Source organism: Pelophylax lessonae (genome assembly GCF_965119305.1).
Source record: "Pelophylax lessonae genome assembly, chromosome: 1".
NCBI classification, from domain to species: domain Eukaryota; kingdom Metazoa; phylum Chordata; class Amphibia; order Anura; family Ranidae; genus Pelophylax; species Pelophylax lessonae.
The window spans coordinates 475,688,221-475,711,937 of record NC_138768.1 but is presented as its reverse complement, the minus strand read 5'-3'; the positions used below and the strand labels follow the sequence as shown (position 1 = coordinate 475,711,937).

General features: G+C 49.3%; 1 protein-coding gene across 1 annotated transcript in view; it reads right to left on the bottom strand.

The window, feature by feature from the left end:
• The window catches only part of ZFR2 (zinc finger RNA binding protein 2), a gene marked incomplete at its 3' end in the record, with an annotated part of 435,737 nt that overhangs the window by 6,893 nt on the left and 405,127 nt on the right, over window positions 1-23,717 (bottom strand). Inside the window, exon 18 of the mRNA XM_082246780.1 lies at window positions 7,585-7,682. Within this exon, the coding sequence (XP_082102906.1) occupies window positions 7,585-7,682 (98 nt within the window). The remainder of the gene's footprint in view (window positions 1-7,584; window positions 7,683-23,717) is intronic.

Below are 23,717 nucleotides of genomic sequence, written 5' to 3'. Positions count from 1 at the left end.
CCCCTCTCCACCGGGGTGGGGGGGCTGTCGACCAATACGGACGCCGTGACTCTGTTGGTCATTGGCGTCCAGGCGAGACGTTTAACTCGCAGGGTCAGTCCCCGTCCAGTGGGACTATGTCGCGGCCGACCCAGCATGGAGCTATGGCCTGCACGCGCTCGTAGGCTGAACTGGGGTGACCACTGGATCTCAACATCCAGCCCGTCGCCCAGTTTCAGCGTACTTGCTTGAAGATCTTACAGGAACACTGGAGAAAAAAAGCGGTCTAAAAAGTATTTCTAAAAAAATCCTGCCAGGACCGAAGATCCTAGCAAGGAATCTAGGTCCTTACTCCTAAATAGACAGAAAAAAACTGATTTGCTGTAGCAGGAAGTGAGAGGATATACTCTCTGGGACTGCCCCTAGGGTGTGGCCAGAACGTTTTCTTTCCTGTCTAGTCCTACTCCTGTAGAGGGCAGTATAACCCGAGTTGATATTAATCAAGGAGGACTACGTCTGTCAATGAGCGACAGAGAAAACTGCATTTTTCCTGCCAGTGATAATAATGTTAACCATTGTTTACTATAATTACATCCCAGACAGAAGGGAGGATTTTATGTGGATTGTAACCCTTGTGTTATTGGTTAATGTGTATTTGTTGTGGGTGTCTCCCTTGCATGGGGGCAGGGGATAAAAGAAATTGTAGTTTTAAATGCCTGGAGTTGCTTCCAGTAAAGGCGTTCGAGCATTCAGCTTTGGCTCATGTGTGGAATTATTCAGCGATTTCTTATTGGGCGAATTGGGGATTCTCCAACTATTGGGGATTAAGGAATTACAAGGCGGTGAGATACAGTGATACCGTCACAACTACATTGAAAGGGGCATGTACGCTGGTCACTGCATTGAAAGGGGGCATGTATGCTGGTCACTACATTGAAAGGGGGCATGTACGCTTGTCACTACATTGAAAGGGGGCATGTACGCTTGTCACTGCATTGAAAGGGGGCATGTACGCTGGTCACTGCATTGAAAGGGGGGTCACTGTGCATTGAAAGGGGGGTCACTGTGCATTGAAAGGGGGGTCACTGTGCATTGAAAGGGGGGTCACTGTGCATTGAAAGGGGGGTCACTGTGCATTGAAAGGGGGGTCACTGTGCATTGAAAGGGGGGTCACTGTGCATTGAAAGGGGGGTCACTGTGCATTGAAAGGGGGGTCACTGTGCATTGAAAGGGGGGTCACTGCGCATTGAAAGGGGGGTCACTGCGCATTGAAAGGGGGGTCACTGCGCATTGAAAGGGGGGTCACTGCGCATTGAAAGGGGGGTCACTGCGCATTGAAAGGGGGGTCACTGTGCATTGAAAGGGGGGGTCACTGTGCATTGAAAGGGGGGGTCACTGTGCATTGAAAGGGGGCACGCTAGTCTCTCTGCATTAAAAGGGGGCACGCTGGTCTCTCTGCATTGCAAGGGGGCACACTATACCTTAATTACTGAAGGCCCCTTTAACACTTTTGCGACCTCAAAGTCACGCAATTTTTTACAGCTTTTTTTGCCGCAAAGCAATGCCTATTACATTTTTCTGTTTGCGCCCCCCCAAATTTTGAGCACCGGCTGCCACTGAGTGGAAACCTTTATATTATCTTCTCATCAACAGCTTATTTTAAGCCATGTCATTAGCAATACTTCATGCACAGGTATACTCTGGAACATGGGCAGAAAGTGTCATACCAATACTGGGTTCTTTTAGCTCCCAAAATACAACCGGGCTTTAAGATGCAATCTTCCTGACAGGATAAGCAAAAACTGAATTTTTGTAAAATCTTACCGTAAAATTCCTTTCTCTGAGTCCTGACAGTCGCCGCCCACTCATTCAGTCTTCACCAATGGGTATTGACCTCTTATCCATATGAGCAAGCTAGGCATAAGACTTGTTAAAAACAAAGTAATTTACATAAACACACCTATGGGGGCTGGCCCACTGGTCCAATACCCCCCTGCTATCAGCCATCCCAACTCAGTTTGGTAGCAAGCAGTTAAAGTCCAAAGAACCCCAATAGAGGGGCGGCGACTGTCAGAGGACTCAGAGAAAGGAATTTTTACGGTAAGATTTTACAAAAAATCAGTTTTCTCTTATGTCCTCTGATAGTCGCCGCCCACTCATTCAGTCTTCACCAATGGGATGTCCCAAAGCAGTGTGGACATGAGGGGTGGGAAACGTAACTGTCACAAAGGCAACGCAGCACCCACGTCAGAGAAAGGAACCTTACGTGAACAGAAGGTATCCTCTGGGCAACAGAATAGCTCAACTGGAGCAACAACCCAGGAAAGCAAATAAACAAGGGGGAAAACCAACCCCAACAGCCAGGGACCTGCAAAACTAGGGCCCCCTTTAAGGCGCTGCCGCACACAGAACTTTGCGTCCAAAGGAGGTATCTGCCGATGCCAGAACATCAAGTTTGTAGAATTTTGAAAAGGTGTGCACTGACGACCAAGTCGCAGCCTTGCACACCTGGGCCACCGAAGCCTGATGCCGGAAAGGCCCAGGACGCACTCACCGCTCTGGTAAAGTGTGCCTTGACAGGGAAGGGTGGTATCCTTTCCTTAATCGAATAGGCCTGTACAATCGTCTGTCTGATCCATTTTGAAATGGTCGCCGCAGACGCAGCCATACCCTTCCGAGGTCCCTCAGGAAGGACAAAAAGAGAATCCGACTTACGAAAGGATTCAGTGGACAACAGGTAAACCCTGATCGCCCTAACAACATCCAAGGAATGTAAGGCAAACTCCTTAGGATGTTTAGGATTCGCACAAAGCGAAGGCAAAACAATGTCCTCATTAAGGTGAAAATCAGAAACCACCTTTGGAAGGAAGGACTGGTTGGGTCGCAAGACCACCTTATCCCTATGAACCACCAGGTAAGGGGAGCGGCAAGACAAGGCCGCCAACTCCGACACTCTGCGTGCAGAAGTGATCGCCACTAGAAAAGCAACCTTTTTTGACAGCAGAGGCAAAGCAATTTCCCTGATGTTTTCAAAGGGAGGACGTTGCAAAACGGACAGAACCAAGTTCAAGTCCCAAGGAGGTAGAGGCGCCCTCCGAGGAGGGGTAAAGTGATGCACACCTTGAATAAAGGTGCGAATCAAAGAGTTAGACGCCAAGGGGCACTGAAAAAGGACGGCCAGTGAAGACAGCTGGCCCTTAATCGTGGTCAATGCCAGGCGCTGATCCACACCAGTTTGTAGGAAGGCCAACACCCTCGCCACCGAGTAGGCACGAGGAGGGAAGCCTCTGGATTCACACCAGGCAAAATAAGCCTTCCAAGTACGGTAATATATCTTACCGGACGAGGCTTTCCTAACCTTGAGCAAAGAATGACCTCAGATGAGACTCCTGTCTCTCAGGACCTGGCTTTCAACAGCCATGCCGTTAAAGCCAGCGACTGTAAAGCAGGATGGAAGATCGGTCCCTGAGACAGTAGATCGTCTCGTAACGGGAGCCGCCACGGAGGCTCGACGGACAGTTGAATGATGTCCGCGTACCAGGACCAGCACGGTCAGTCCGGGGCCACCAGAATCACCAACTTCGGTTCCGAGACCAACCTGCGAAGGAACCTGGACAACAACTGAATCGGGGGAAAGGCATATATCAGACACCACCAGCGCATCCGAGGCGTCTGCCAGAGGATCGCGCATTCTTGCCACGAACCTTCCCACCTTCTTGTTTACCCGGGACGCGAACAATTCCAAGATGTTGATAGGTAGGGAGGATTCCTCCACCAACCAAGTGCCCTGGGCAGACAGGTTGCCCAGAACGCCACCCCAGCCCGACAGGCTGGCATCCGTGGTAATCAACGTCCACAGCAACGGCCGGAAGGATTTCCCCTCCGCTACGGCCGGGGACTGGAGCCACCACAGAAGATCCACTCTGGTTTGGCGACTCAGAGACATCCTCAGGTCCAAGGACTGGGGGAGCCTGTCCCATCTGGCCAGTATCTCCGCCTGGAGAGACCGCGTATGAAACTGTGCAAACGGTATGGCCTCAAAGGCCGAAACCATCAATCCCAAGGAGCGCATAAAAGGTCCTGAGTGACGAGGACTCGTTGTCCCTGAGGGACCTCACCTCGTCCTGCAGGGTCCGGAGCTTGTCCTCCGGCAGAAATACCTTCGCTTGGGCGGAGTCCAGGACCATCCCCAAATACGGGAGACGAACCGAATGAGACAAACTCCTGGAGCGTCTGAACCGTAGTGGACAGATCGCGCAGTAGGCTCTGACTGGCACTCGATCTTAACAGGAGATCGTCCAGATATCCCAAGAACGCAATGCCCTGTGCCCGTAACAAGCCCAGAACAGGAGCCAGCACTTTGGTAAACACCCTTGGAGCCGAAGCGAGACCGAAAGGTAACGCCACAAACTGATAGTGTTCCTCCGTGATATTGAATCGGAGGTACCTCTGATGACCCTTGAATAATGTGTAATGTGATGTGTAAATAGGCAACTTTTAGGTCGATAGAAGCCAGGAAATCTCCCGGACTCAAGGAGGCCATCACCGAACGGAGGGATTCCACGTGGAATTTTTGAACGCACACGAAGCGGTTCAGAGCTTTCAAGTCCAGAATCGGACGCACCTTGCCCTCCTTTCTGGGCACAGTGAACAGATTTGAATAAAACCCCCAAAATCTGTCCCGATGAGGTACCGGGACGATAACCCCCTGGGCGAGGAGATCCTGCACCGCCCGATGAACATCAAGCAACCGATCTGGGGTCAAATGAAGATTTGAGGGAAAGAATCTGTCGGCCGGCCGCGAAAGGAATTCGAACTTGTAGCCCGATCTAATGATTTCCTGAACCCACCTGTCCGGAATCTGGAGCAGCCAAGGTTGAAGGAAACCACGCAGACGTCACCCCTGAAACGGGTGAGGGCGCCCCTTCAGGCAGTGGCGGACTGAGCCGCCGCACCAGCCTGGGCAGCCTTTGGCTTGCCCGCCCAGGGCTTTCTCTGACCACCCTGGCTCTTGAAGGGTTTCCCCTTGTCCTGCGCATTGAAGGCACGAAAGGACCCCTGATTTGGTTTAAAGGAAGGGCCCCGCTTACCGCGGAAGAACTTACCCTTAGGATTCTGGGGCAGCAGAGTGCTCTTGCCCCCAGTGACACCTTTAACCAATTCATCCAGGGAGTCCCCAAAAAGACGATCCCCCCACATAAGGGATGTCTTTCTGGAAGTCTGGTCAGCCGACTAGCTTTTAAAACAAATCTAGCGACGGTTAATTCCCGCGACCCCCGATAGGCGAGCCGCCAACGGGGCCTCATCCAAGGCCGCATCACACAGATACATGACCCCTTGGTAAATCTGGTCCACCATCTCCAAGGTAGTGGGGGGGGGGGGGGGCAGAAGCGGTCACAAGGGTGCGTCTGAGCACCTTAGCCCAATCTGCCACAGCCTGAGCCACCATGACGGAGGCAAAAATAGGTTTCAGCATGGAACCCGCCACCATATAGGAATGGCGGGCAAGGGATTCCAGCCTTCTATCCGTAGGGTCCCGGAACACCGGAGAATCCTCGGTGGGTACCAGAGTGGCCCTGTTCAATCTGGACACAGTGTGATCCACTTTAGGAGCCACGAACCAGGGCGAATCCGTAGGAGACGCAAAAGGGTAACGGATTTGAAACCGTTTAGGCACCACAAAATTGCGTTTCAAATTGCGCCATTGTTCATTCACAGTTTCGTGGAACTCAGCGGGGCAAGGGAACACCTGCGCCGCCTTACGGGATCTGCGGGTACCAAAAGAGGGCCGCTTGCCCGGAGGATTGGGCTCATCCTCTAAATGTAGTGTATCCTTAACGGCAGTAATCAGCGCAGCCATAGCTGCGCGTTCCTCGGCCGTCCCAGGGGGGGAATCATTCCCCTCCCCTTCAGACTGGGAAGAACGAGACCCCTCAAGGGGCACACTGTCTACGGCAACCATAGGATCGGAATCAGAAAGAAAGCCTAGGCCTCTTCTTAGTATCCCGTTCAGCCATTAAAGTTCCACTTTGGACGCTAAAGTAGCAAGTGCAGCAGTCAGAGCAGAAGATCCAGAGGAACCCGAATCATCCACTAAGGCTGGGGGAAATTTGCGGTCCAGGGACTCCATAAGGAAAAAAACTTTTTTTTTTTTAAGGTACTGGCCCTTTAAGCGCACAGCGATCCCACCGCAGTACACTGCTATGAAGGACTATGCAAGCAGACCCCGCAAGTAGGAATGAGCTGACAGCCAGAGATATTCCCCACAAAAAAAAAAACACAAAGACAGACCCCACAAGTGTTACCACACGCCTGCCGATCTCCACTGCAGAGAAAAGGGAAGTGATGTCACCCACCGCATGAGGCTGAACTAGGAAAAAACAGGCTAAGGAAAAATGGTTGCCCATAGAAAGTAATGGGAGACTCCGGGAAAATGGCCGCCGACATGTGCACAGAAGAACACATTGCCACACACAAGATGGCGCCGTAAAGCGCCAAAACACACTACATTCATTGCTGCAGAAGCGCAGTAGCATGCCCACACCTAAAATGGCAGACCGGCGTTTTTTTAACCCGCGGCGGTCGCCGCACATGTCTGCACCTCTGACCACATACATAGTGTCACTCAGGAGAGGGACCCCCACAAACCCCCCACATAGCGTTCCAGCTGCGATAGAGCCACCGCAGGGACTGGGATTAAGGGACACAGACATGAGGGGATACCAGACACATCAGACTGCCAGCCCCAGACAGAGGCCCCACACAGAATGTACTTACCGTACCTGATGGCGTGGGTGCCTCTCATCGATGGGAAGCCTCCCACCCCAAGTGGTGGGGGTGCCGTCAGCCAAAAACGCAGGACACTAGCAACGCACGAAACCGTGGGTTAGACGTCCAAGCGAGGTGGCCACCTCGCAGGCTTTTATCCTTGAGGATAGGGATAGGTCGTTTGCAAGGCCAGGGCGTACGCACAGCCTGCTAAACGCTCGATGGCAGGCTGGGACTCCATAAGGCCCTCAGTCCTGGAACACCAGAACGACCAGTGCGACTCCCAGCCCAGCAATGCCGTCGTCATCCGAAGAATCAACTAAATGCTGAGAAATAAACAGCTAGTAGTGTAAGAAAACACACTTGAGAAAATAAAATCATAAAACAGAAGAAAAGGCTGAGACCGTAGCCCCAGCACAGAGAGCCCATCTTACTCCAAACTAGGCAGAAGACAAACTGGGTTGGGATGGCTGATAGCAGGGGGGTATTGGACCAGTGGGACAGCCCCCATAGGTGTGTCTATGTAAATTACTTTGTTTTTAACAAGTCTTATGCCTATCTTGCTCCTATGGATAAGAGGTCAATACCCATTGGTGAAGACTGAATGAGTGGGCGGCGACTGTCAGAGGACGTAAGAGAAACAACCTTTCGTTTTTTCATAGCACGGTCATACTCAAAGGCAGGGTGATTTGAACTATTTTACAGTTTTCTCTTTTACTGTAATAGCATGAAATACATTTCTTTAAATGCATACTAATGACTGAAAAACCTGTATGTACACCCATATTACGCATGTAATGAACAGATACATCAGCTCTGCAGACTTATGTATAGTACCTGTGCATTTGCAGTGATGTCTTCTCGTTCTTGATTAGAGAGTGATTCTAAAACATCAAATGTCTCCTTCTGACAAGGATCTTGAAGCCCTGGACCATCTAAATCATAATACAAGCAGATAAAAAGTATTTAAACATCAAAGATAAAGTGGCAGTAAAGGCTAATACTAAGTATTCTTAAAAATGTCCCTTTCCTACTTTTCCTACCTATCCTGCATACCCTGTATATAAAAAAAGAAGATCTGTGTATCTTCCACTTTAAATCTGCATTCACCTCTAAGCATAGCTTTTACATACAGTCATTGCCAAAAAGATTGGCACTACTGCATTTTTTCAGATAATGCACCACCTCACCCAGAACATTGTTGCAAATACAAATGTTTAGGCCTTCCCATGTTTATTTTTTTTTTTTGTATTGGTATGACACAAAAAAGTGGAGAAACAAAAAGCCAAATCTGGCACGTTCCACACAATACTCCAAAAATGGGCTGGACAAAATTATTGGCACTCAATTTAATATTTGGTAACACACCATTTGGAAAAAAAAAAAAAAACGAATAAATTGCTTCCTATAGCCATCAATGAGTTTCTTACAACACTCTATTGGAATTTTGAACCCCTCTTCTTTCGCAAACTGCTTCAAGTCTCTCAGATTGAAAGGGTTCTTTTCCTTTTCCCAACTGCCGTTTGGAGATCTCTCCACAGGTGCTTTTGTCTTACCGTAAAATCCTTTTCTCTGAGGTTCACTGACGGACACAGCTCCATGTCTTCTAGACCCTTGGACTATGTTGCTCTCTCTTCAGGAGTAGGACTAGGCGGAAACAATTTTGGCTAGGCTCGTGAGGCAGTCCCAGGGGGTATACAAATCACTTCCTGCTATAGGACTTCAGTTTGTAACAAGCGGTGTCAGAATAATACATCTCAATCCAACAGAGGGGCGGGGTGCTGTGTCCGTCAGTGAACCTCAGAGAAAATGATTTTACGGTAAGACAAAAATTCTGTTTTCTCTTTCGTTCACTGACGGACACAGCTCCATGTCTTCTAGACCCTTGGGATGTCCCAAAGCAGAATCAAAATGATGGGTGGAAAAAACACAGCAATACATATAATTACCAACAAGGCTAAACATAGCTACCCAGGTAAAAAACAGGAGCTCAACCAGGAACAGCTGGAGCTCACCACCAGGAAAAAAATAAACCCTCAAGAGGTGGGAGCCTCTGCAAACGCAGCCCGCAAAACTTTGCAGCATCCAAAGATGCAAGTACATCCACCTTATAAAACGGTGTGAAATGTGTGTACAGACAACCACGTACCTGCCTTGCACACCTGAACCACTGACGCTTGATGACAGAAGGCCCAGGAGGCACTAAGCGCCCTCGTAGAATGCGCCTTGACAGGGAAAGGAGAAACCTGACCCTTAATAGAAGAGGCCTGCACCACTGCCGGCCTGATCCAGCTGGAAATGGTTGCAGCAGATGCGGCCTGTCCCTTATGAGGTCCATCTGTAAGAACAAAGAATCCGATTTCCGAATCGACTCGGTCATCTCCAGGTACACCCAAATGGCCCTGACTACAGCCAAGGAATGTAGAGCAAATACTTTAGGCAACACAATATCTTCATTCAAATGAAACCCTTGAGACAACCTTAGGAAGGAACGCCTGACTGGGTCGTAATACTACTTTGTCCCTGTGAACCACCAGGTAAGGTGACCCACAGGACAACGCAGCCAACTCAGACACCCTAAACGCAGAAGTAATAGCAACCAAAAAGCCCACCATCTGCGACAGAGTGAGCAAAGGAAGTTGATGAGTGTTTTCAAAAGGAGGCTTTTGAAGTACTGACAGTACCAAATTGAGATCCCACGGAGGAACCAGGGATCGCACTGGAGGAGCCAGAGAGCAAACTACCTGCACAAAAGTGTGAACCAAGGGCTTCGCCGCCAATCGCCTTTGGAAAAATATGGCCAAATCAGAAATCTGGCCCTTGATGGTGCCCAGAGCCAAACGTTGATCTACACCTAGTTGTAGAATCTCCAACAGGCGAGACACCGAAAAGGAATGGGGAGAAACCCCCCCGAGACTTACAAGAAATGTACGCCTTCCGAACTTGATGATGAACCTTCCTGGAAGTAGATTTCCTAGATTTCAACAGAGTAGGAATCAGAGTCCAACAGCGCTCTGTCTTTCAGCACCTGGCTTTCAATAGTCAGGTCATTAAAGCCAGTGACCGTAAAGCAGGATGAAGGATTGGTCCCTGAGACAGAAGATCTTCCCTGAGAGGAAGTTTCCAAGGGACGTCTGCTACCAGCCTTACCAGGCCTGCGTACCAAGACCGGCAAGGCAAGTCTGTTGCCACCAGAATGACTGGAATCACTTCTACCTCTATTCTGCGTAGCAGTCTTGACAGAAGTTGTATTAGAGGAAAAGCGTAAATCAGACGATACTGACCCCAAGGGAACACCAGGGTGTCTGTGGCGTCGGCCAAAGGATCCCGAGACCTTGACATGAACCTCTGCACCTTCCTGTTGAGAGGGGAGGCCAACAGGTCCACATCGGGGGTCCCCCACCAAAGGCACAGCTGATAAAACTCCTCTGGGTGAAGAGACCATTCTCCCTGATCCAACGTCTGCCGACTGAGATAGTCAGCTTGCCAATTCTCTACCCCTGGAATGCGCACAGCAGAGAGGGCCGGAACATATAGTTCTGCCCACCTCAGAATGCCAGGTACTTCCCGGGCCGCCAGGGCACTCCTTGTGCCCCCTTGATGATTAACTTATGCCAAAGCCGTAGCATTGTCTGACTGTATCCTTACAGGGCATCCCTGCAGAGGATCCGTGCACTGGGACAAAGTCTGATCGCCCGGATCTCCCGTATGTTGATTGACTCTCGAGTCTAAACACCTTGGGCCGAGTACACTGCCAAGACACCTTCCCCACCCAGACTGCCATCCGAGGTAACCACTGTCCAATACAGGGGAAGAAATTATTTTCCTAGACGAAGCTCTGGGGAGCGGAGCCATCATATCACAGTCCCCCTCATACTTTGACTCAACAGGATCAGATCGTCCAACGACAACTGATCCTTGTTCCATTTGGCCAGAATCTCTTTGCAGAGGTCTGGTATAGAACTGAGCAAAGGGAACCGCCTTGAAGGTGGAAACCATCAGACCCAGCACTTGCATGCAAGTCCAGAGGGACGACCGACGGTTGGACAACAGGAGCCGAATCGCATCCTACAACTTCAGTAGTTTTGCCTGTGGAAGAAACACCTGGGCTGACGCTGAATCCAGCATCAGACCCAAGTAGTCCAGCTTGGTGGATGGAGTCATAGCCAATTTCTGAAAGTTCAGTGTCCATCCGAACTGCTGTAGAGTGCGCACAGTAATGTCCAAGTCAACTACTAGAGCCGAAGAAGACTGCACGCAGAAGTAGATTGTCCAGGTAACCTAGTACCGCAATCCCCTTCTGCCGAAGCAAGGCCACCACCGGGGCCAAAACGTTTGTGAACACCCGAGGAGCTGAAGCGAGACCAAAGGGTATCACCACAAATTGATAATGCTCCTCCACGGCAAAACAAAGAAAATGCTGATGCCTGATATATATTGGATTATGAAGGTAAGAGTCATCCAGATTCATAGAAGCCAGAAGATCCCCTTGATGAAGGAAAGCCACTACCGTGCAGATAGACTCCATCCGAAATTTCCCGTACAAAATGGTTCAGAGCCTTGAGGTCCAAAATCGGGCGAACCTTGCCTTCCTTCCTGGGAATGGTAAACAGATTTGAAAAAAAACCTTGAAAACGTTCCGACTCTGGAACCTGCACGACGACTCCTTGTGCTAACAGGTCCTGCACTGACCCATAGAGGCCCTGCAGCCAATCGTGAGACAGGCGTAAGTTGGAAGGAAAAGGCTCTTGCCAGAGGCAAGGACAGAAACTCGATCTTGTAGCCAACCTAATCAACTCGTGGACCCATTTGTCCTGAGTGCTTCTTTCCGGACCTATGGACTTTGCTCAAAGACGTCCTCCCACCCCAGCTGTGGGTAAGGGCGCCCCTTCAGGCTGGGGAAGGCTTGTCTGTGGAACCACTAGTGCCCGTTTTTGACTTGCCATTCTAGGGTCTCTTGGAGCCTCGCGCAAAGTTACGGTGGATCTAGAACCCTTTTCCTGCGATCCAGACAGACGAAAGGGCCGTTAATGAGCCGAGAAAAAAGGACCACGTTTACGACGAGGTTCCTTGCCCTTAGCCACCTGCAGAAGTAAAGTACTCTTCCCTCCCGTAAGGCACTTAATGAACTCTTCCATAGAGGCACCGAACAAATGGTCACCTACAAAAGGTAGATCAGTCAGCACACCTTTTTAGAAACCTGGTCAGCCGACCAGTACTTCAACCAAATCATGTGGCGAAGAATCACCGCCGTCACAGATAACCTACCAGCCAAGGGGGCCGCATTCAAAGATGCATCACAGATGTACTGTAGCCCCTGGATCAACTGATCAGCCAGCTCAGAGGGGTGTTAAGCCCCTTACAGATCCTGGCGTAAAATCTTTGCCCATTCTGTTAACGTCTCGGATATAAAAGGTGATGGCAAACACCGGCCTTAACACTGAACCTATATCCCCCTGAGGAAGACACGTGATCCCTGTGTCGTCACGCGTAGGGGAGGGGAAAGGACGGATGGAGCGATACACTATTGTCTAGGTGAGGCTGTCAGCTATCAGCGCACGCTGTGGAGACCGGCGGCGCTGTGCAGTCTCTCCCACTATGCTACCACGATTTCCACCATTTACTTGATGCTATTGTCCAAGTGCATGTGTTGCACCTACAAATGTGAGTGAGATTTATCCACCTTTATTTAATAAAAGCTGATTGTTTAACCACTTAAGCCCCGGAAGATTTTACCCCCTTCCTGACCAGGGGGTATTTTGCGATTCGGCACTGCGTGACTTTAACGGACAATTGCGCGGTCGTGCGACGCAGTACCTAAACGAATTTGACGTCCTTTTGTTCCAACAGAGCTTTCTTTTGGTGGTATTTGATCACCTGTGCGTTTTTTTGATCATGCGCTATAAACAAAAAAAGAGCGTCAATTTTGCAAAAAAAATTGATTTTTGTCTTACCATAAAATCCTTTCTTCTGATGTTCATTGACGGACACAGCAACATATCTTCATTAGTCGAATAGGTTATGCTGCACTTCCTAGGAGTAGGACACTAGGTGGAAAAGGTTTAACAAAGTTAACAGAACTTTTAGTTACACCCATGGGGCAGTCCCAGGTGGTATACTCCCACTTCCTGCTCTGGCATTCAGTTTTGTAACAAGCAGTGTCAGAAGAATAAATAACCCAACTCCACAGAGGGGTGGGTGCTGTGTCCGCAAATAAACATCAGAGAAACGATTTTAATGGTAAGACAAAAATCAAGTTTTCTCTTTCATTCACTGACGGACACAGCAACATATCTTCATTAGTCGAATGGGACATCCCAAAGCAGTAATAGCACGAGGTATGGAAAACTAACACAGCAAGAAAAAATCCCAACAGGCTAAACAAAGTCAACCAGGTAATCCAGGAGCTCAACCAGGAACAACTGGAGCTCACCTGACAAAAAAATACACCCTTTAATAGGACTAATCCTCTCCAACAGCGGCCTGCAAACCCTTGCAGCTAAAAGAGGGCATCCACAGATGCCAACACATCTACCTTATAAAAATTTTGTGAAAATGTCCATATAAAATGTGCCATAACAGGGAAGGAGGACCCCGACCCTAAATGTAATAGGCCTGCACCACTGTCTGCCTATCCATCTGGAAATGGTCGTAGCAGACTCTGCCAGCCTAACCAAATCCATCCGTAAGGAAAAATAGGGAATATGATTTTTGGAACGACTCAGTCGTCGCCAGGTACACCCTGATTGGCCGAGCCACATCTAAAGAGTGTAAGGCAAGCTCTTTAGGGTGCTTAGGCTAGGACACAAGGAAGGTTACACATGCCTTATTTAAATGAAAACCCGAGACGACTTTTGGAAGAAACAACTGCCAGGGCCGGGGGCACCACTTTATACCCATGAACCATCAAGTAAGGTGGACAAGACAAGCTGCCAGCCCCGACACCCTACATGCAGAAGAAAAAGCCACCCAGAAGACCACCTTTTGGGACATGTAAGCAGAGGAATCTCGTAAAAAACATTTTCCAACAGCGGTTACTGAAGAACCAACAGCACCAAGATGAGATCCCACGAGGGCAATGGAAACGCATTGGGGAAGACAAGTGGCGAACCCCTTCAAACAAAGGTGTGAACCACAGAAAAATGTAGCCTAAGGTTGATGAAAGAAACCTCCATGGCCGAAACTGGCCCTCGGTGGTACCCGAGGCCAGACGCTGCTCCACACCATGTTGGGGGAAGGCTAAAACCTGAGTCACCGAAAAAAAGCCGGGGTGAACCCGAAGAGATTGAATCCGCTAATTACTCTTTTCAAACACGATGGTAAAACTACCTAGAAGTAGATTTACTAGCTTAAAGCAGTGTGGGAATCAGCCTTCAACACCTGGCTTCTGACAGCCAAGCCGTAAATGCCAGTGACTGTAAGGCAAGATGGAAGATTGGCCCTTGGGCCAACAGATCTATTCTAAAAGGAAGTCTCCAGGGAGCATTGGTGACCAACCGTATCAGATCTGCGTACCAAAACCGGCTAGGCCAGTCTGGAGCCACCAGGATGGCCATAATCTCTTTTGCCTCGAGTCAACGCAGGAGTCTTGGCAGAAATTCTAGAAGAGGAAAGACAATACTGGTCCCAAAAAAGCCACCAGTGCTTCTGTGGCGTCGGACAGAAGATCCCAAGACTGTGCCACAAACCCAAGCACCTTCCTGTTGAAAACGAGAGGCCAACAGGACCACCTCGAAAGTACCCCACCGGACACACAACTGATGAAACACCTCCGGAAGAAGTGACCAGTATATAGATCGGTAGTCTGGATTCTTCCAGAGTTCAGACCCCCCGAGCACAAACCGAAACAAAAAAACGCCACCCCACTCGGACAGACTGGCATCCGTGGTGACCACCATCCCAGGAAGGAAAATGTACCTGTTGAAGCGCCGGAGAACAAAGTCACCATGTCAGGGACCCTCTAGTATCCCGGCTCAACAGGATCAGAGTGTCTAGACACTGTGGATTCCTGCCCCATATGACAAGAATCTCTATTGCAGACTTCTCGCATGGACAGAGTTTGGAACTCATCCCATGGGCGGAACGCCCTGGCTGAGGCCGTGCCCAGAGCAGACCCAGACAGTCCAACTAGGTGGACGGTACCAGAGCCAATACCTGGAAATTTAATTTCCAACCAAACTCCTGTAGAGTCCCCACAGTAATCACCCAGCTGTCCTCCAGAGCAGTCAGTCTCTGCAGAAGAAGATCCAGATACTCCAGTATCGCAATCCCCCGCAGGCACAATGCCACCACCAGGGCCAGCAATAGCGAAAAAACACGAGGGGTTGAGGCGAGACCTCTTGATAATGCTCCTCGCCTACGGCAAGCGGAGGAAACGCGGAACACTGACATATCTCAGAATATGAAGGTAAGTATCCTTAATATTGATAGAGGGCAGAAGAGCCCCCTGATGTAGGGATGCCACTATCGCACAAACAGACTCCATTTGAAACATCTGCACCCGCACAAGGCGGTTCAAAGCTTGAGGTCCAAAATTGGACGTACCTCACTTTTCTTTAAGACTACAGCACCTGGTATTCCCAGGCGGTTTCCCATTTAAGTACTAACCAGTCCCCGACCCTGATTAGCTTCTGAGATCAGACGAGATTGGGCGCATTCAGGGTGGTGTGGCTGTAGGCGCCTGGGACCTGCAATCATGAAACAAACATTCTGGTTCTGAGACTGGAACAATCACCCTTCATAGTAACAAAGCTTGCACTGCCATGACAAGACCTCACAGGCGATCTAGGAAAAAAGGCAGGTTGAAAGGAAAAAACCTCTCGGGAGCAGTAGACCGAAACAGCTTGTGGATCCACTTGTATAAAAAGTGATGAATGGGGTTAATTAAACTACCGTATTTTTCGCCGTATAAGACGCACTTTTTCTTCCCCAAAACTGGGGGGGAAAAGTTGGTGCGTCTTATACGGCGAATACACATTTGGTCTGCTGCCTGCTGAGTCCTGACGTCCAATGGGGGCGGTGCCGGTGCCTAAACCACCACCTGTGCCATGCCTAAACCACCACCTGTGCCATGCCTATACCCTCACCTGTGCCATGCCTATACCCTCACCTGTGCCATGCCTATACCCTCACCTGTGCCATGCCTATACCCTCACCTGTGCCATGCCTATACCCTCACCTGTGCCATGCCTATACCCTCACCTGTGCCATGCCTATACCATCACCTGTTGATATAAAATATTTTACTGCAGCATTTGGTTCAGAATCTTTTTTTTCCTAGATTTTCCTCCTTTAAAATTGGGTGCGTCTTATATGCCGGTGCGTCTTATACGGCGAAAAATACAGTATTTCTCAAAAAAGCCAACAATCTATGCAAGCCGACATAACCAAAACATATATAAAAAAATATCCCCTATAGACTTCTTCCAATGCATAGTGTTTCAACTGAGTTTTATTGTTGGATAAAGTACCCACATAAATATTGAACACATAACATAGTATCATAGCCGTAGCAACATTAAACAGAAGACAAGACAAAACAAATAAAACTGACACAGAATAACATTGGGCTGGTTCCGGATACTGCTTGCATCCAGAGGGATATCCACGGCAGCCACAGTATAATCACAAGAGTGAAAGGGGTTTCCCTCTAAATGCAAGTCCCCTTGAAGCTCGAGCTGCGTGAGGAAGTGAATGGAAGTGGAATGGGGCAAAAATCCTCATGAACTGGACTTGAAGTGAACAAAATGTAAGGTAGAAAGTTTGAAAAACCCAGCATCTAGTGCACTGATTCCATTCCTTGAATGGTAATAGTCACTCATCAATGTCCACCAATAACAGGATAGAATATCTTTGCATATAATTAGCTGATTAGAATCATATGTCCATCCTCCGCTGTGAATGCAGGTATTGTGACTGTGTATATGCACCTGGGTTTAAGCAGCGTTATACAATAGCAATAATTCATCAACTTGGAGGTGATAGAACAAAAGTGACCAGTTTGGCTGCATAGATGCAGTCTTTTTGGAATTCTCACGTGTCCTGTAATAAGTGGATTACCTCTAGTCAGTAGATCAGGCTGCCTTCTTTTCTCCCTTCAAAAGCAAAATGGGGGTTTAGAAGTAGGATTCCAGTATTGATGCCTCTTCCAGGTTCAAAAATAGCAGGGAAACTGAATCATCCCCCGCAGCCCGCCCTCTGATAGGGATCTGAATTGTGGTATCACAGCTGCTAGAGACATCAACGCGCTTCGCAAGGGAATTGCGTAGCTTCGCCTGGACCTGTGGATCCACTTGTCTTGAATCAGGGAGATCCACGGGTCCGGGAAAAAAGTGAAGACGTCCTCCTCCACCCCAGGTATGGGTGAGAGCGCCCCTTCAAACCGAAAGGGGTGTTTGTCTGCAGGTCTGGAAGGCCCCGTCAGCATACCAGACCAGGCCCTCATGGAACCTCCGGAGGAGATCCTTCCAGGCAGGCTCCAAACAGACAATTCCCCCACTAAGGGAAGATCACATAAAGCCATCTGGAAAGTCTGGTCCACAGACCAGCATTTTAGCCATATCGTGAGCCGAAGGACCATTGCTGTCACACACAGCCCAGAGATTAAGGGAGCTGCATCCAGATAGGCATCACAGACTAATTTCAACCCCTGGACCAACTAGTCCACCAGCTCCACAAAAGCAGGAGGAATCTGTTCCCCCTCCAGATCCTGGCGCAAACAACTGCCCACTCGGGAAAGTCAGGGACACCATGTACTGGTAAACACCGGCCGAAGGACCAAAGTGGCCACAGAAGACATGACGGGCCAAAGTCTCAGCTCTCCCGCCAAAAGGATCTTTTAAACCGGAGACTCCTCCACCAGAAATAGGACAGAATTATTCTGCCTGGAAACCTGAGAGTCCACCACAGGTGGGACTGCCCATGTACTCAAAGACTCTTCAAGGGATAACGTCTATCGAAATGCTCAGACACCGCCATATTGCGTTTAGAACAACTCCACTGACTCGCGGCAATTTTGTCACAGTAGGAGTGAAAAGGGAATACCTTTGCCGTTTTAGGGGATCTGCGGGCCCTGAGGGGACAGGCGCCTTTGATGCAGCAGTAGCTGCATCCCCCATGTTTAAAGTTTCCGGCACCAATACAATCAGTGCATCCACCAGCGCCCTTGCATGTGCATGCAAAAACAGTGCAGACACCGTTTCTAAAATCTCTCTGCACCAAACCACAAGGTACTGCGGCACCCTGCATTTTGCTGGCTACGAACACATGCGTGTTTGCCAGCTGCGTCGGGGAACTATTAGGAATAATGGCACCCCATGCATCTGCAAAAGGCAGCTGCAGGAATAAGAGGAATTATCCTCACCACAGAGCACCCGAAGCACCCAGAGCACGCAGACCCAGTACCATCGCTATATGCCAAGCTCACCCTGAGAACATAACAAGCAGGGGAGGTTGCCAACCCCAGTCCCGCAAGAAGACAGCTAAAGGTCCACAAAATAGGACATAAAGACATAAAGGACATAAAAGAACATAGCCCCCTATAAAGGGAAAGGGGGAGTCTGCCGTGACACAGACGTGCAGGCAGAGTACCCCCACACAATAATGGCTGCTTCACTTTTCTCTAAAAAATGCAGCCCCCACGATGCCACCGTGGATCAAAGGGGGTGCCAGGCAGTCCATATGTCCACCCGAAATGCGGAGGCCCGTCCGCTGCTCTATCAGCCAACTTTATAGCTTCTTAATCTCGCATCTATACGGAGCATTTTCTGTATGCTCTATCACCCCGGTCAGCAGCTCGAACAGCCTGTCAACAGCTCGGACAAACAGCCGCAAGTAGGCCACAAAGCCGCAGCCTAAATTCCTCCGGCAGTTCTGTTTGATTGATCCACAGCTCAAACAGCTTGGTCAGTCCCTTGAACAGCCAGCTCCATCAGCAGCGAGTAGGCTGCAAAGCCTCAATTTTTGGCCCAATCCAGCCGCGTGAGGCGCCCAGCGGCAACACCATCCAATCAGCTTGGTCAGGCACTCTGACATCTTGGTCAGGTACCCGAAGAGCCGCAAGTAGGCTGCAAAGCAACGGACTAAATTTTCGGCCCGATCCAGCCACATGAAGCGCAGACCCACAGATAAGACATCTGCTCCCCCCCAGCCTATAACCACTGCAGGGAGCCCGAAGGACAGCCCTGCCCCAGTCACTAACTCCCAGGGGGCCCGAGAATTTGCTCAAACGCCCGTGTGTACGATCAGGAAAGCCCGGACAGCAAAAACCACATCCACCCCCCCACCCCCACTGGAGAAAGTGGCAAAGCCAGCTCCTACCTCACGCAGGTAAGGGGGGGGGGGCAGTGTGGGTAGGTTGGGTTCAAAAGACCACAGTGACTGTTAGAGGGGCTGGTGGGGAATAATAGGGAACCCGGGGTTCCAACCATCCCAAGGAGGGGCCCACGTCCATCCGGAGGGGCCACAAAGGGAGAGGGGGGTCACTACTTACCACACCATGGAACTGGGTGGGCACCACTCCGGGCAAACTACCTCCCCATCTTGGAATGGGGGGTGCTGTGGGCTAGAGGTACGCTGCGACTCAGGCCATGACCATCGTGTGCATCCTCGCAAGGCGTTTCTCTTGCAGGGGGGACTATGTCGCAGCCGACCTAGCGCTGCGCTCGCTGGCCAGACAGGGGAGACCTTAAGGATCTAGAATATCCAGTCCATCGCCCAGTCTGGCAGTTGATTGTAGCTCTCCAAGGAACCTAAATAATTGTAGTTCTCACAGGAACAGAAAATAATAAAAGAAGAAAAAAAATTCAATTTAAAAAGGGAAAAAATGCCAAGACCAGAGATCCCAGCAAGGAGCTAGGTCCTTACTTCTGACTAGGCAGAAAAAAAAAAACTGAATCGTAGAGCAGGAAGTGGGAGTATATCACCTGGGACTTCCCCATATGGGTGTAGCTAAAAGTTCTGTTAACTTTGTTAACCCTTTTCCACCTAGTGTCGTAGCGCAGCATAACCCATTCAACTAATGAAGATATTTCGCTGTGTCCGTCAATGAACGAGAGAAAACTGGATTTTTGTAAGAACTTACCATAAAATTCTTTTCCTTGAAGTCCTTTGACGCAGCAGCTATGCTTCTTTACCATTGGGTTATGCGCCATCTACAGGAGTAGACTAGGCAGTGAAAAAATTCACTGATGCCTAGAGGGGCTGTCCTCCTCGGCATAACCCCGCACACACTGTGCTCTCAAATCCGTTTCGTAACAAGCAGTGAAAAGAAGACACAAACCATCCCCAAAACAGAGGGATGGGTGCTGTGTCTGTAAATTGACTTCAAAGAAAAGGATTTTATAGTAAGTTCTTACAGAAATCCATTTTTCTCTATCGTCCATTGACAGACGCAGCAGCTATGCTTCTTTACCATTGGGACGTCCCAAAGCAGTATAGGCATGAGGGGTGGGAAGAAACACAACAGTTAACATATTTCCAAGGCTAAAAAACGTAGCCAACTGGGTAACAAAAAGCTCAACCAGTAACAGGAGTTTAGCCTGGAACAAAGTTTGAACCCTTAATCACTTTCCGACCAGTCACATTGTCTGTACTGCGGCAAAGTGGCTCGTTCCCGTCCAGCGACATAGACCTACATCGTTGGACTCCTCCCCTTGTGGGCGGCGCACGCGCACCGCCGGAGGCTCGCTCCCGCTGTATTCAGTCACAGCAGGAGTCGGGCCAGGGGAGGAGCGGCGGTGATTACCGCCGCTCTTCCCCGATCGTCGGGGAATCGAGTCTGGAGATCCGCCCGCTTGTGTAAACAAAGCGGGCGGATCTCCTAAGTGACAGACAGGGTCAGATTGCAGGGTTCAGCATAGCTGAACCTGCGATCTATCCCTGTGTCACTCAGTCACCTACCCCCACACACGTTAGTAAGCACCAGGTATACATTAACCCCTCCCTCTCCAATAAAATTAACCCCTTCCCTGCCAGTGTCATTTTTACAGTAACAGTGCATATGTATAGCACTGATTACTGTAGTAATGTCACTGGTACCCCCAAAAGTGTCAAAAATGTCAGTCAAGGGTCCGGTCTGTCCGCTGCAATGTCGCAGTCCCGCAAAAAAAAAAAAAAAAAAAAAAAAAAACGCAGATCGCCGCCACTACTCGTAAAATAAAAAAAAAACACCAAAAATGAAAGAAATCTTTCCCTTAGTAAGCGCAATAACTTTTGCGCAAACCAATCAAAATACGCTTATTGTGATTTTTTTTTACTAAACATAGGTAGCAGAAAACAAATTGGCCAAAAATGTAAAAAAAATTTGATTTTTACCTTTTTTTTGGGGGGGGGGGATTTCATATAAAAAAAATGTGAAGAATATTTTTTCAAAATTTACGCTTTTTTTGTTTATAGCGCAAAAAGTAAAAATCACAGGTGATCAAATACCACCAAAAGAAAGCTCTGTTTGTGGGAAAAAAAGACGTAAATTTGGTTTGGGTACGGCGTCGCACGACCGCGCAATTGTCAGTTAAAGTCGCACAGTGCCGAATCGCAAAAAGTGGCCTGGACGTAAGACAGCAAAATCCTCCGGTGGTAAAGTGGTTAAAGAGAAAAAAACAAGTCTCTAAACAGCAGCCTGCAAAACCTTGCGGCCAAAAGAGGCACCCGAAGATGCCAATAAATCAATCATGTAGAATTTTGTAAAAGTATGCACAGACGACAAGTCGCCGCCTTACACACTTGAGCAGACGATGCTTGATGGCGAAAAGCCCAAGAGGCTTTCAGCGATCTAGTAGAATGCGCTCTCACAGGGAAAGGAGGAACCTGACCCTTCAATGAATAAGCCTGAACAACCGTCTGCCTAATCCATCTGATGAGATCCCTCAGTAAGGACAAAAAAAAGAATCCAATTTCCTAAAAGGCTCCGTGGCCGACAGGTAAACCCTGACCGCCTGAACCACATCCAGAGAATGGAAGGCAATTTCCTTGGGAGGCTTAGGACAGAGTGAAGGCAAAACAAGGTCTTCATTTAAATGGAAATTAGACACCACCTTAGGAAGAAAGGACTGATTAGGTCGGAAAACCACTTTATCTCCATGAATGACTAAGTAAGCCGGACAGGAAAGCGCCGCCAATTCAGACACTCTGCGGGCAGAAGTAATAGCCACCAGAAAGGCAACCTTCTGAGATAAAGGCAGTGATATGTCCCTAATATTCTCAAAAGGAGGCTTTTGAGGAACAGACCAAACCAAATTCAGATCCCACGGAGGCAAAGGGGATCTTCTCGGAGGAGCCAGATGACGCACCCCATGAATAAATGTGCGGATCAAGGAATTAGTTGCCAGCGTGTGTTGGAAGTAAATAGCTAAGGCCGACACTTAGCCCTTGTTTATGCCCAGGGCCAACCGTTGCTCAATTCCTTTCTGCAAGAAAGCCAAAACCCTCGCAATCGAAAACAAGCGAGGGTGCAAGTTTTGCGATTCACACCAGGAAATATACATCTTCCAAGTACGATGATACATTTTCCTGGAAGTCGCTTTCCTAGCCCTTAGCAGGGTAGGGATCACAGACTCCGAGAGACCCCTGTCTCACAGCACCTGGCCTTCAACAGCCATGCCATTAAAGCCAGCAGAGGCAACCGCCAGGGAGGCTCGACTACCATCTTTACCAGGTCTGCGTACCAAGACCGGCGAGGCCAGTCTGGCGCCACCAGAAATACTGGCACCCTTTTCCACCGCCAAGCTGCGGAGGAACCTCGACAACAGCTGTATTGAAGGAAAGGCATAAAGCATCCAATACTGCCTCCAAGGAGCCACCAATGCGTCTGTGGGCGTCGGCCAGAGGGTCTCGAGCCTTCTTGTTCAGACGAGACGCAAACAGGTCGACCTCCGGGGTGCCCCACCGGACACACAGAAGATGAAATATCTCTGGATTCAGAGACCATTCCCCTTGGTCCAGAACTTGACAACAAGTAATCCGCTCAAACATATTCTGTCTAAGGACTGCGGATCCTTGTTCCACTTGACAGCAATCTCCTTCTGCAAAGGCCTGGAATGAAATTGAGCAAATGGGACCACCTCGAAGGTCGACACCATCAGCCGCAGGGCTCTCATGCAAGTCTGCAGAGAGGAGAGATAGTATCCATCAGCAACCTGATCTCTCCCTGCAACATCTCAAGTTTGTCCCTGGGAAGAAAGACCCTCGCCAGAAAGGAGTCAAAAGACAGTCCCAGGTATTTCAGTCGCACCGACGGGGTCAGTGCAGATTTTTTGGAAGTTGATGGTCCACCCGAACTCCTGAAGGGTCGGAACCGTGATTGACAGGTCGGCCAACAAGGCTGAGTGAGATATTGCTCTCAACAGGAGATCATCCAGATATCCCAGGTCCACAATCCCTTTTCTGCGTAGCAAAGCCAGCACCGGGGCCAAAACCTTGGTGAAGACTCTGGGGGTGGAGGCTAGACCAAAGGGTAACACCACAAATTGAAAGTGCTCCTCTGCTACTGCAAAACGGAGATACCTTTGATGTCCCCCGTATATAGGGATGTGTGAATACGTATCTTTGATATCGATAGAGGCTAAAAAGTACCCTTGATTTAAAGATGCTAGCACCGACCGAATGGATTCCATCTGGAATTTCTGCACCCGCACAAAGCGGTTCACCCTGCCCTCCTTTCTAGGCATCGTGAACAGGTTTGAATAAAAACCTTGAAACTGTTCCTGCCTAGGAACTGGCACAATCACTCATTGTGCAAGGAGATGCTGCACTGCCTCCCTGAGATCCTTTAAGCGATCCAGAGACAGACGTAGGTTTGAGGGAAAAAATCCGTCTGCTGGGTGAGGCCGAAATGTGATCTTGTACCCAGAACGAATCAGTTTGTGAACCCATTTGTCCTGAATCAAGAGATGTCCAGGGTTCCTGAAAGTAATGCAAACGTCCCCCCACCCCCGAATCGATGAGGGCGACCCTTCATGTCAAAGAGGATTTGT